Here is a 13,774-nt window from a genome sequence, read left to right as displayed (position 1 = left end):
TCAAAAAGACACAAAATTACTAAAAATAGACAAAATGATGAAAAAAACTAAATTACTTAAAAAAGACACAAAATGACAGAAAAAAAAGACACAAAATTACTAAAAAGGACACAAAATGATGAAAAAAAACTAAATTACTTAAAAAAGACACAAAATGACAGAAAAAAAGACAAAATTACTAAAAAGGACACAAAATAACTAAAAAGGACACAAAATGACCAAAAACACACAAAATAACACTAAAAGACACAAAATGACAGAAAAAAACCTAAATTACTTAAAAAAGACACAAAATGACAGAAAAAAGACACACAATTACTAAAAAAAGACAAAATGACCAAAAAAACCTAAATTACTTAAAAAAGACACAAAATGACAGAAAAAAGACACAAAATGACCAACAAAGACACAAAATGACAAAAAAGACACAAAAGAACTAAAAAGGACACAAAATGATCAAAAAGACACAAAATTACAAAAAAGACACAAAATGACAGAAAAAAGACACAAAATTACAAAAAAAGACACAAAATTACAAAAAAGACACACAATTACTAAAAAAGACACAAAATAACTAAAAAGGACACAAAATGACAGAAAAAGACACAAAATAACTAAAAAAGACACACAATGACAGAAAAAATTGCTTAAAAATGACACAAAATGACAGAAAAAAGACACAAATTTACTAAAAATAGACAAAATGATGAAAAAAACTAAATTACTTAAAGAAGACACAAAATGACAGAAAAAAGACACAAAATTACTAAAAAAGACACAAAATGACTGAAAAAAGACAAAAAATAACTAAAAAGGACACAAAATTACCAAAAAGACACAAAATAACTAAAAAGGACACAAAATGACCAAAAAGACACAAAATAATTAAAAGACACAAAATGACAGAAAAAAACCTAAATTACTTAAAAAAGACACAAAATGACAGAAAAAAGACACACAATTACTAAAAAAAGACAAAATGACTAAAAAAACCTATATTGCTTAAAAAAGACACAAAATGACAGAAAAAAAGACACAAAATGACCAAGAAAGACACAAAATGACAAAAAAAGACACAAAATAACTAAAAAGGACACAAAATGACCAAAAAGACACAAAATTACAAAAAAGACACAAAATGACCAAAAAAGACACAAAATAACTAAAAATGTAGGAAATGGTCTGCTACAATATATTTGTGTATGATTGTCAGTGCCAAGGGAAAGAGAGAAAGATGGCCTATGTTTTGCATTTTGTTGTCCAAGTAGCTGTTACTTTGTTCAGTGACAATAAAGTTAAATCTAATCAATTCTAATGACTGTTGATTGAGGGTGGCTGGTGGCAGCGGGGCTCAATGGGTGCTCAGCACCCCTAAAGCTCTGACCCTAGACTCGCCCCTGGTTCTAAACATATTTAGGGTGTTTTTTACTGTCTTTTTGACATTTTTGTTTGGTGGTGTGCCGTGTGATTTTTCTAATGTAAAATATGTGCCGTGGCACAAAAGAGGTTGGGAAACACTGCATTAGAAGACACGCCAGTTACAGGTGAGACAGAGGAAGGGGGGGCAGACGGCGGTGGGGAGGGACTGGGAGGCTGCTTGACCGTTACCGGCAAATCTAGTGTGGCTGACTCCGGTCACATTTGTCATAACCCGGCTCCTAGGCCATGACAAACACGGAACAGGACACAAAGGATGTCTAGAAATTAAATGAATTTATTAAATTAAATTAAACAAGCGAGGTAATAAGTACAAATATGAAGTGTGTAAGTCAGTAACATCAGTAATGTAAATGTGGATGTGTGAACAATATGAAGTGTAAATGTTGTAAAGTGGAAACAAAGCAGAAACCAAACAAAGACAAAATGCTGCTGGCAGGATGCAGCCCAGAGAGAGTCCAGAGAGAAAGAGCCGCCTTGACTCTGGGTTTTTATGCTTTAAGGAGCGCCTGAACCAGGTGCTCCCAATCTGCAATCTGTTGATGGTGCCTTCAGGGACACATGGGAGAAACAACTGTCAGTCACATGATCAGCACCTCAACACTAGACGGGGACCGTCACACATTATGGTGAGCTTGGTCAGCTGTATCCCTACCTGAGCAAGCTTGCTGCCATTGCACTCACTGTTCCTGTGGGCAGTGTGAACTGTGAGCGAGATTTCTCCACCATGAACAGGGTACACACAGCTCTCACACACACACACACACACACACACACACAGAATAGCAATATAAACTAGAAAATTTCCTCTGGGGAAATTTTGAAAGGGCCACGGGGGCTACTGCCGGTGTGTGTTGTTAAAATAATTGATTATTTTCTGTATTGGTAAATGGTTTTATGCTTTATTTCTGCTTCTGTCTCTGTTCTCTGTGAGTGACGCAGGTCACTATCAAAGGTCAAACCTTGACTGTAATAAATATCTCTATGCATTTATATTAAGTCAGACAATATGATTTGATACATTGATTGTGTTTGTGTGTTAATATTGATGTAGAAAACTATGATTACTTTAATTACATATATTCAATTTGCTTAAACTGATTAAGATTCTATAAATCACAAAGAATGACATCCAGATATATTGGTGCACAGTTTTTGCTGTGTGTGTATGTGCATTTGTGAGTGTGTGTGTGTGTGTATGTGTGTTTGGAGAGGGGAGACCACAGAAGGCCGAATGAAAATCCCGTGTGAGAATCTCTGTAAGTCATAACAAGGAAAAATGTTTGTGCTAACAAGTTTGTTAGTAGGTCAGGGCAAGGCCTGGTTTCGGCAGCAAGCAACCAGGTGGCATGACGTGCCGTTGTATGCATTAAAACTGGCGAATGAGCGGATCAAGAAGGCTGGACTTCCTGGAAGAAATGGACCAGCATGTTTTGTAAACAAATGTTAGTATTTTAATGGGTTCCAGGGAGGGAGTCGTGGTTCAGACTTCACGAACTGAAACACGTCTGTTTGTATTCAGGGACATGAGTTAAGGTTGAACCCAGAGATCTCTGTAAAGTGCACATTTTTTGACGCATTGTAATAAAACTTTTGTTAAACTGAGAAACTTGGACGTTCTCCAGCTCTTCATTTCCCCATCAAAGAATGCGCAGAAAAATGGTGAGGTTTTTTCTGTTGGTGACAGATTTTTTCTGTCGGTGACAGATTATCAATTTTCAAGGTTTCCTCATGCAATTTTTCTAACAGTGTACACTATGATGAGATTCTTCAGAGATTTCAAACTATGCCCTTTAACCTCAAAATATGTGTGTGTGTGTGTGTGTGTGTGTGTGTGTGTGTGTGAAGGTGTAATTAAAATCACATAAAGTTACCCGTGTGTGTGTGTGTGTGTGTGTGTATGGAGGACTAAAAATGACTTAAGTATAAATAAATAAATCAATAAATGCATAAATAAATGTATAAATAAATGCATAAATAAATAAATACGTAAATAAATGCATAAATAAATGCTGAAATAAATTAATAAATAAATAAATGCAAAAATAAATGTATAAATGCTTTATATTTATTTCTACATTTCTACATTTCTTTATTTCTACATTTCTACATTTATTTATTTCTGTATTTCTGTGTCCATATGTAAATGAGGTAGGAGGTCCTAACCTCAGTCAACAGCATGATTGGTCAAATCGGAGAGCCAGACAAAAGCAAACGATTCCCGATCCCAAGGCTTCCTCCCTTTTAGCGGTGGCCCCGCCCCCTGACTCGTTGAATAGAAGCAGCAGCTGATCGGACTGATGTTATACATCAACATCGCTGTAGTTTGATACCGGAGTGAAGACAGATCACAGATTAAACTAAAGTGTGTCACCACAAGTTTTATATTTTATTCATATGATTCACCATGTAATTAAAATCTGTTTTATTGTGACTCTGAACAACAAAAACACCACAAACATATTTCTACATTTATAATAAATTAAGAGAAAGATCGCTCTAGAAGTTATTTTCCTTTTTCCTTTTTTTCCTTTTCGTGATCTGTTTTTTCCACCGTACAGATTTATTATGGATATTATATATATATATATATTAAAGTTAAAAAACAAAACAGTAGAGAGTATGAGAGTCTGTCCGTCAGCAAGAAACACTTTTACATTGTTTGTCATTTTCATCAGTCCCACGCGAGGCTGATCATTACTGAGTGACATAATTTACATTTTACCTTAACCATCTAACCTAATAAAATATTGGCCGGTGTTCAGCGGACACAATCATGTTCTGGGATATTAAATAATTAATTTATCACCAGGATCGTCTACTACGACGGCGTATTAGGGCAATATATGAAAAAAAATAAAAATAAATAAATAGGAACCATAACATGAGGTGATGTTATGACATCACCACATTTCATTCTTTTCTACCTGCGGGATGTCTCTTCTTCTCCATCACTCGCTCTGTTTAAGGTGTTTTATCAGAGTGATCCGACTGACGCTCCCTCCTCCTCGCGTTCACACGGAGCGATCTCTTTCAGACCTCCTCTGCTTCTTGTTGACAGTTACAGTGTGTAACGTTCGTCTAAACTTTTTTCACAGCAGCAGGTTTATTGTTCCCAGCCTTCATTCCTCACGGTCATCCTCATGTGATGCGTCTTTACGCGTGCCATGGAGCCGGTTTATGGAATCTTTATTCATCTTTTTGAAGTGTGTGTGTGTGTGTGTGTGTGTGTGTGTGTGTGTGTCTGTGTGTGTATGTGTGTGGCACCGGACGGGCCCAGTGAGGCATGGACCAGTATTACCCCCCTCCCCCGGGTCCGTATTTTTTTTTCATACTTGGCCCTAATAGTTGTCCTAATACAGCAGCAAATAATAATTAATAAATTATATAGGCCTAAAGGCATTCCCGTGCCCCTGAGCTGGACACAGTTCACAGTATAAATACACAATGGAGGTTGTTATTCATGTGCAGGTGTTTGTTAAACAGAGAAAACACTTATTATTATTATTATTATTATTATTATTAGTGCATGTCTCCAGCTGTTAAAGCGACTGACAGCTGATCCAGCTGTGATCTGCTGCCGCCGTCATTAGAAACGGACGTCGCTTCACGTGACGCTTCGGAGGGAAGGACGTCTCATGTCTCTTAAATTGTTTCCCCTCTCCTCGCTTCCCTCACTTGCGTCTCTCCATGCATCCCCGGTGGGCGGGACTAAGACGCAAGTGAACGGCGCAAGTGAGGGATGCAGGGATGCGAAATAGACGACATGAGAAGCAGCCATTCCTGTACATGAATCAGCTCCGTCAGTAAGGCAGAACTAGTAGACCCGAATCGAGCACACTCCTGTAACCAATCATGCTGTTGACTGAGGTTAGGACCTCCTACCTCATTTACATATGGACACAGAAATACAGAAATAAATAAATGTAGAAATGTAGAAATAAATAAATGTAGAAATGTAGAAATAAATATAAAGCATTTATACATTTATTTTTGCATTTATTTATTTATGCATTTATTTACGCATTTATTTATTTATTCCTGTATTTATTTATACATTTATTCATGCATTTATTTATTTATTCATTTATTTCAGCATTTATTTATTTATTTATGCATTTATTTACGTATTTATTTATTTATTTATGCATTTATTTACATATTTATTTATTTATTTATGCATTTATTAATACATTTATTTATGCATTTATTGATTTATTTATTTATACTTAAGTCATGTTTAGTCCTCCATATGTGTGTGCGTGTGTGTGTGTAATTAAAATCACATAAAGTTACCTGTGTGTGCGTGTATGAAGCATGTGTATGCATGTGTGAGGAGTGTGCGCACTTTAGTGCATGTGTGTGTGTGTGAGTATCTGTAACTGTAATCACATCAAAGATCAAAGGCAATCCGATCAAAGCAATCAACAGAATTAACTGCAGCTGTTAATGTTCTGAAAGAGTGACAGCAGAGGTGGACAGACTCGAATTTCTGGCCTCAAACAGAAAGCATTTTTGGCAAAACCATAATACCTATCATTGATCCGACTTCACTTTGAGCGTCCCGAGTTCTTCCTGAACGTCTACATATGATTTTTTTAAGAAACATTAAAAAATAGCTTTGTTAGAGCGATCTAAAAAAACAGTTAAATCTCACTTTTTCCGAATTCTTCCTGCGTTTTTAATATGGGACCCAATGAGGCTGTTGGTGGTTTTGGTGGCGCATCTTTGCGTCGTACGCCCAAACTATAACTCTGACAGCTTTACCAGAGGATTGTGAGTGAGAAGACAAATTTTCCTACGTTTCTATGTATACATTTTTTCTGTAGAGTGGAATTTGCGGCCTGGAGTGCAGTTTTAAAATAATTTTTTTGACAGTTTTACCTCTCCCTCTACACTCTGAGCGATGACATCACACACTCTGACACGAACATTCCGTGCAATACACACCCATTATAATCTCAGAATTTCTCCAAAAATGATCATGGTCATCATGAACAGGGATTGATAAAAAACTATATGACCTATCGAAACGCAAAATAATACACCAATACACAAGACTTGTGTCTACTGTTTTAAGTTTAAATGGAGTCTCTAGGTGAAATTATGCCGGAGAAGTAGACGTCTGAAAATCTTCAATTAATGTTCTTTTTTGCTCATTTTCTTTCGGCCGTCCCATTCATTTCAATGCAAAATTTTGGGCAGTTTTTCGCGACTTACGTCGCGAAAAATTCGTATTCCGTAGAGAAAAGTAATAGCACACCGATCCCGATCAAACCGCACGTTTTGATATATAATTTGTTGACTAGTAGCGGGACGAAATTGCGTCCGCACTGGTCCCTACAGCTATTGCTGTATGGGACCAGTGCTCAGTGCGATTGCCCCGAGGCCCTAATGATCCTTAAATCTTAGAATTTACTAAATAAACATTCTGCACTTTTGGTAGGTGAAAACAGACCTCAGGAACAGGCTGCAGGGGGAGCACTTGGGGGCTTGCATGAAGATATCAATAAATGGTCCTCCTGCGGCAAAGTTTGCCTACCATGATGCCTTGGTGAAATTTTTCTCCAAACCAAGAAAAATCAAGTGCAGCAGGGAACCATGCACACTGTGTGGATGAAATGCTTTAGTGTAAATATATAAGTTTTAGTTGATGCAATAAATGCACTTTATTAAGTCATCGTCTCCTTGTGATCTTGAATATATGGTCTTAAGTGAACAAAAATTTGAATGTAGACTTCTTGCTGCGTCATCTGACTGCACCAATATGCTGTCCCGCGCGTCGCGTCTGTTTACGTTTTTTTCTGTGGGTACCACCGGGCCTGAAAAAAATTCTAGGGGAAACACTGAAAGCACAAACATGACCCACACAACAGTGATTTAGAAGAATAGTGACCTATCAAGTACTTTGATGTTTCGAAAAAATATATGTACTTTCAAAAAGTGGACTTATAGTTTTGGATTAAAACTACATCTGAAAGAATCAAGTCTACATCTTACAGTCATGAAATCATGAATTCTCCAAATGCCATTGTGTAAAGCCATCATATTTTAAGTTGTTTGTGTGACATTTTGGGCCAAAAACAGGAAAAGAAGATTAATACAATTTAACGCAAAATATGAAGCTCGGAGACAGTTAGCTCAGCTTAGCATAAAGACTGCAGCACGGGAGATTTTCAAGCTAGAGATGCAACTTTCTTTCCCAATTCCAAATTTTAAAAAGTCTGATCTGCAAATAACCTTTTTTCTTGCAAGTCTGATTTTCTTTGTTTCTAAGAACCATTACTGTCAGCATACACTTTTCTTTCATGGAAAATTGAGATTAGATTCTTCATGATAAAAAAACCCAAAAACTGAAGAAATAGAGTGTAAATGAAAAGTTGTTAGGCCCGTCCCCCCCCTGGTATAAAAAACATCTTAAATAGGGTTGGCCGATGGACGGTCACGATGACCGGCAGCCTTCCACCACTGAACCCAACATCCTGTTTGAAATATTCACTCATGCATGTGTGTGATGTGTAAGTTCTATGTGTGTGACTGTGATGTTACTCTCTGGGCCACTTTGTGCACAACTAAATACCATCATGCACATGTGTGTAAATTACATTTAACTGGTAGGCTGGGGGCTACACGGTGGTGTAGTGGTTAGCACTCTTGCCTCACAACTAGAGGGTCGCCGGTTCACCTCCCGCCTGTGGCTCTTCTGTGCGTTTGCATGTTCTCCCTGTGTCCTCCCACAATCCAAAAACATGCACTTAGGTTTAATTGATGACTCTAAATTGCCCGTAGGTGTGAACTCTCATTCACACCTACGGGCAATTTAGAGTGAGAGTGTGATTGTCTGTCTCTATATGTCAGCCCTGCGATAGTCTGGCGACCTCTCCAGGGTGTACCCCGCCTCTCGCCCAATGTCAGCTGGGATCGGCTCCAGCCCCCGCGACCCGAATGTAATGAATTATTATAATAAAGAGATTATAATGTTCTGAATGCTGTGTAAAGCACCTTTGAACAAACAAGTTATAACATGTTTATTTGCGAGCTTTAAAGATGCTGGTCGCTAGATTGTTTTAACTTAATTGGCTTGCTGTTTCCCTTTACTTCAGTCTTTATGCTGAGCTAAGCTAATCGTCTCCTGGCTCTAGCTATATTTTTAATGCACAGATTCGGACAATTGGACAAGCCGAGTGAGAAGCATTTACTGAAAAGACATCACACTGCCTGTGCACTCACCTTCTGCTGCTCCAGCTGAGGGTCCCGCAGCTGGAAAAAATGAAGAAAAAAAAATGTTCATGCATACATATATTTTTCCTTACACACAGCAAACAAACTGCTTTTTTTATGGTAAAAATGGAGGGAATATACAGTAGGTCCAGACTTGAAATGTTCTTGCTGCATTTAATTAATATATATATATATATATATATATACACTCAGTTTCATCACACTGCCTGTGCACTCACCTTCTGCTGCTCCAGCTGAGGGTCCCGCAGCTGGAAAAAATGAAGAAAAAAATTGTTCATGCATACATATATTTTCCCTTACACACAGCAAATAAACTGTTGTTTTTTATGGGAGGGAATATACAGTAGGTCCAGACTTGAAATGGTCTTGCTGCATTAAATATATATACACTCAACTTCATCTTCCTGGTTTTAACACAGATTTTTTTTAAAGTTCCCTCACTGGATGCTATTCTGATGATTCTGATCTATTATTTTCTCGATGTCAACAGAGCAAAACCAACATGTGTGGCACTTAACCACACGCCCATTTATTCCTACTGGAGATGTAAATAAAATGTATAGTTTCGTTTTTTTTAAATGTCACAAAATAAAAAGCCAACCTTAGTGAAACAGGACTACATAGTGCATCTGTTATAGACTATTTTAAGCTGAAAAATAGTTAATATAAACTTTAAGTAGCTAATAAAACTCCTGAAGACCCAGCTCTTCAGAGAGCATCCTCTCTCCTAGACCACATGATAAGTCTACTCCTCAAAGAATTGTCACTAGCACTAATAGCTCTTATTGCACTATACCTTGATTGTTTGCTTTTTACTCTTCCTGTAAGTCGCTTTGGATGAAAGCGTCTGCTAAATGACTAAATGTAAATGTAATGTAAATGTAAAACAACAATGGAGCTCTGTGGCACAAGGGAATAAGCTATATTAGACTTTGACTACACAATGTGTGTGTTAAAAAGGCCAAGTCAGTTGTTTTTAGACTTTTTATGGGAACTGTTGATGATAAGAACAATATACGATATCACCAAACCTAGGTTATCCTTTAAGATTGCAATTTTGATGCAAACATTCTGTAGGACAGCTCCAAGAAGTGTAAATCTTTATGTAAAATATAAAATATATGTATAATATAAAATTTATCTTGTGTTAAAAAAAATTAGAATGAGATTAGATTTAAATAACAGACTTTGGGGCGTTCCCGGTGGCACACCTGGTAGAGCGCATACCACAGAGGCCCAGTCCTTGTAAGCGGGCGGCCTGGGTTCGAATCCGGCTCGGAGCCCTTTCCCGTATGTCTTCTCCTCTGTCTCCCCCTTTCACTCTCAAAATCTCTCCTGTCAATAAAGCTACAAAATGCCCAAAAAATATCTAAAAAAATAACAGAATTCATGTGAGACACATTAACAGGCCTACTGTGACTGGTTTTGCAAACTGGGAGGCCGTAGGTTTAGGCCATAAGATTACTTAAACTATACTGTACATACCCAAGTCACACCTAAACACACATTTTCATATGTTCAAAGTTTAAGCTTATGTTGGACAAAATATAAGACACACACACGGGGAAAAAAATGCAATTTACAGGAAAGGCTCTGCTCGAAAGTGAAAGTAAAAAAATGCCTTTAAGCCTTTAAGTGTACACTCAATCTGATCTCGGTGTTATGTAACTGGACACGTCTCTGTTGTCATCAAACCATCAACACAAAATACTTACAGAGTTGCTCTGCCAACTCGTTGCAGTTAATCTCATTCAATAACTCCTCAACCACTGGGACAACTTTGGGTTCGGTGAAAGTTGAAACCAGCACGTCTACGACGTCCAAGCGGCTTTTACCTTCCACGCTGCTGAGGAGGACCTGAGGCGGTTCTCTGCGGTCCACAAGCTCGGAGCGAAAACTCTCAAACTCAGAAATTTTGACTTTTAACAGCGTGTCTTTTAAAGCCTTTTTGATGGTTTTGGGGGCCAATTCTCGCCTTTACTTCTATCCGATCAGATCTGAGAAAACACCCAACTTCACCGCGTAAAAGATGACTGCAACGTTTTTTCTTCCTACTCTTTTTTTTAAGGAAGAGATGTGGTGCTTTCAAATGCTAATGTAAATGTTACAACCTTGCATGTTTTTGTTTCAGTTTGTTTGTCTGTCTGACAGCAGGATTACCGAAAAACTAATGTCCGGGGAGGATATATACAGAAGTGTTCAAAATAATAGCAGTCCAATGTGACTAACCAGATTAATCCAGGTTTTTAGTATATTTTTTATTGCTACATGGCAAACAAGGTGCCAGTAGATACAGTAGATTCTCAGAAAACCAACAAGACCCAGCATTCGCGATATGCACACTCTTAAGGCTGTGCAATTTGGCAATTAGTTGAAAGGGGTGTGTTCAAAAAAATAGCAGTGTGGCATTCAATCAGTGAGGTCATCAATTTTGTGAAAAAACAGGTGTGAATCAGGTGGCCTCTATTTAAGGATGAAGCCAGCACTTGTTGAACATGCATTTCTCTTTGAAAGCCTGAGATAACTGGGTCGTTCAAGACATTGTTCAGAAGAACAGCGTACTCTGATTAAAAAGTTGATTGGAGAGGGGAAAACTTATAAAGAGGTGCAAACAATGATAGGCTGTTCAGCTAAAATGATCTCCAATCCTTTAAAATGGAGAGCAAAACCAGAGACACGTGGCAGAAAACGGAAGACAACCATCAAAATGGATGGAAGAATAACCAGAATGGCACAAGCTCAGCCAGTGATCAGCTCCAGGATGATCAAAGACAGTCTGGAGTTACCTGGAAGTGCTGTGACAGTTAGAAGACGTCTGTGTGAAGCTAATCTATTTACAAGAATCCCCCGCAAAGTCCCTCTGTTAAAAGAAAGGCATGTGCAGAAGAGGTTACAATTTTTTCAAAGAACACATCAACTGGCCTAAAGAGAAATGGAGGAACATTTTGTGGACTGATGAGAGTAAAATTGTTCTTTTTGGGTCCAAGGGCCGCAGACAGTTTGTGAGACGAGCCCCAAACTCTGAATTCAAGCCCCAGTACACAGTGAAGACAGTGAAGCATGGTGGTGCAAGCATCATGATATGGGCATGTTTCTCCTACTATGGTGTTGGGCCTATTTATCTCATACCAGGGGTCATGGATCAGTTTGCATATGTCAAAACACTTGAAGAGGTCATGCTGCCTTATGCTGAAGAGGACATGCCCTTGAAATGGGTGTTTCAACAAGACAATGACCCCAAACACACTAGTAAACTAGCAAAATCTTGGTTCCAAAACAACAACATTGATGTTATGGAGTGGACCTTAATCCAATTGAGAACTTGTGGGGTGACATCAAAAATGCTGTTTCTGAAGCAAAACCAAGAAATGTAAATGAATTGTGAATGTTGTTAAAGAATCTTGGAGTGGAATAACAGCTGAAAGGTGCCACAAGTTGGTTGACTCCATGTCACACAGATGTGAAGCAGTTATAAAAAACTGGTCATACAACTAAACATTAGTTTAGTAATCACAGGATTGCTAAATCCTAGAAAAATTTGTACAAAATAGTTTTGAGTTTGTAAAGTCAACGGCAGACACTGCTATTTTTTTGAACACACCCCTTTCAACTAATTGCCCAATTACACGGCCTTAAGAGCGTGCATATCACGAATGCTGGTTCTTGTTGGTTTTCTGAGAATCTACTGTATCTACTGGCACCTTGTTTGCCATGTAGCAATAAAAAATATACTAAAAACCTGGATTAATCTGGTTAGTCACATTGGACTGCTATTATTTTGAACACTACTGTACATGAATTAAACTTTTGTTAACATTGGGAGACAGGGTTCATGTGCTGCATTCACGTTGTTTCAGAATAATCAGAAAAATGTTTTCCTCATCATCCAGATCATCTCACTGAAAAGTTTATCTTGAAAAATCTAGCAACCAATTGCCTTCTAAAGGGTAAGTAAATATAATATAATCAGTACATAATATATTTTAGTCTTTAGTGATCTTTACTTTAACAGTTCTGTTTGTTTAAGCAACTGAACAAATATTTTTTTATTTAATTAATTTTGTAAAAAAATGTCTGCTTAAAATAGCAAGTGAAATTGACTTGTTCTGCCTAAGTTAATCATATTTCTCTCCTTTTACCCCTATTTGTAAAAGCATGGCTTAAAAATTTTTTTTTGTGCGTCTGTCTCAGAGCAGACTGAGTTTTTACACTCTAAAAAAAGAAATAAGATTTCTGCTGAAAATAAATAATTTGAAATGTCTTACCTTTTACAGGGCCTGTGCTTTGGTATTCTTCTGTCAAAAAAAAGAGACAAGAAAATATGAATGTAGCTCATTTACTGCCTTTATCCAACAGTAGACATTTGCTTCACCGGCGATGGATAATCAGTTAATTAAATTAAATTAAATTTACCTTTTAGAATTTTCTCAGTCCATACAGGAAGCTCATTTTTCCGTTTCAGCAGGAGCACAAGGTCTTTGTCTGGATTCTCAATAAACAATTTGTAGAAGTTGGGCTCCATGCTTTCATATATGAGCTGTAATGACTGAAAAGAAATACAAATATGAATGAGGGGAAGAAGTTAGACCCTGACTGAGGGTGTGCCAAAAAAATAATTTTCTTCTTCAAGTTTCAAATAAGTTTAAGAAAATTGTGGCAATATTGTTACTTATACTCCAGAATAAAATAAACATTTCAGGCTCAAAAGGGGATAATGATTTCAGATGGATTTTAATATATTTTTTATTGCCTGTAGCCACAGACGATTTTAGGATCTCACAATTATAGTTGCTATTATTTTAGAGGAAGAAGATTATATCGCTAATTTCTGAATCACAGTTAAATCCTCAAATTTCAATTCTAAACATACATCAGAAGCCATTTCTTTGCCATCCAAATGTGCTGTAAGGATGAACCAATCATTCATCTTCAGAGGCTTCTTTGGATGTTGCAATGGGATTTCTTCATATCCAAAGGAGTTTTTCTTCTTGTCCAATTCCTTCAAAATAAAATAAAATAGTTGTCTGTGTTGTTCATTCATCAAATTATTTGTGTGGCCATTCTGTGTCTGATTATGATCAGTGTTGGTGACAGT

At 37.3% G+C, this 13,774-nt stretch overlaps 1 protein-coding gene across 1 annotated transcript in view; it reads right to left on the bottom strand.

The window, feature by feature from the left end:
- Nucleotides 1-13,774, bottom strand: part of LOC131976700 (NACHT, LRR and PYD domains-containing protein 1 homolog) — a 30,115-nt gene that overhangs the window by 14,445 nt on the left and 1,896 nt on the right. Inside the window, exons 7-11 of the mRNA XM_059339847.1 lie at nt 13,550-13,678; nt 13,093-13,225; nt 12,945-12,974; nt 8,898-8,927; nt 8,668-8,697 (exon numbers count right to left, since the gene is read on the bottom strand). Of these exons, the coding sequence (XP_059195830.1) occupies nt 8,668-8,697; nt 8,898-8,927; nt 12,945-12,974; nt 13,093-13,225; nt 13,550-13,678 (352 nt within the window). The remainder of the gene's footprint in view (nt 1-8,667; nt 8,698-8,897; nt 8,928-12,944; nt 12,975-13,092; nt 13,226-13,549; nt 13,679-13,774) is intronic.

The sequence above is a fragment of the Centropristis striata genome, chromosome 8 (genome assembly GCF_030273125.1).
Source record: "Centropristis striata isolate RG_2023a ecotype Rhode Island chromosome 8, C.striata_1.0, whole genome shotgun sequence".
In the NCBI taxonomy this organism is placed as follows: domain Eukaryota; kingdom Metazoa; phylum Chordata; class Actinopteri; order Perciformes; family Serranidae; genus Centropristis; species Centropristis striata.
This window is presented reverse-complemented; position numbering and strand designations above follow the sequence as displayed.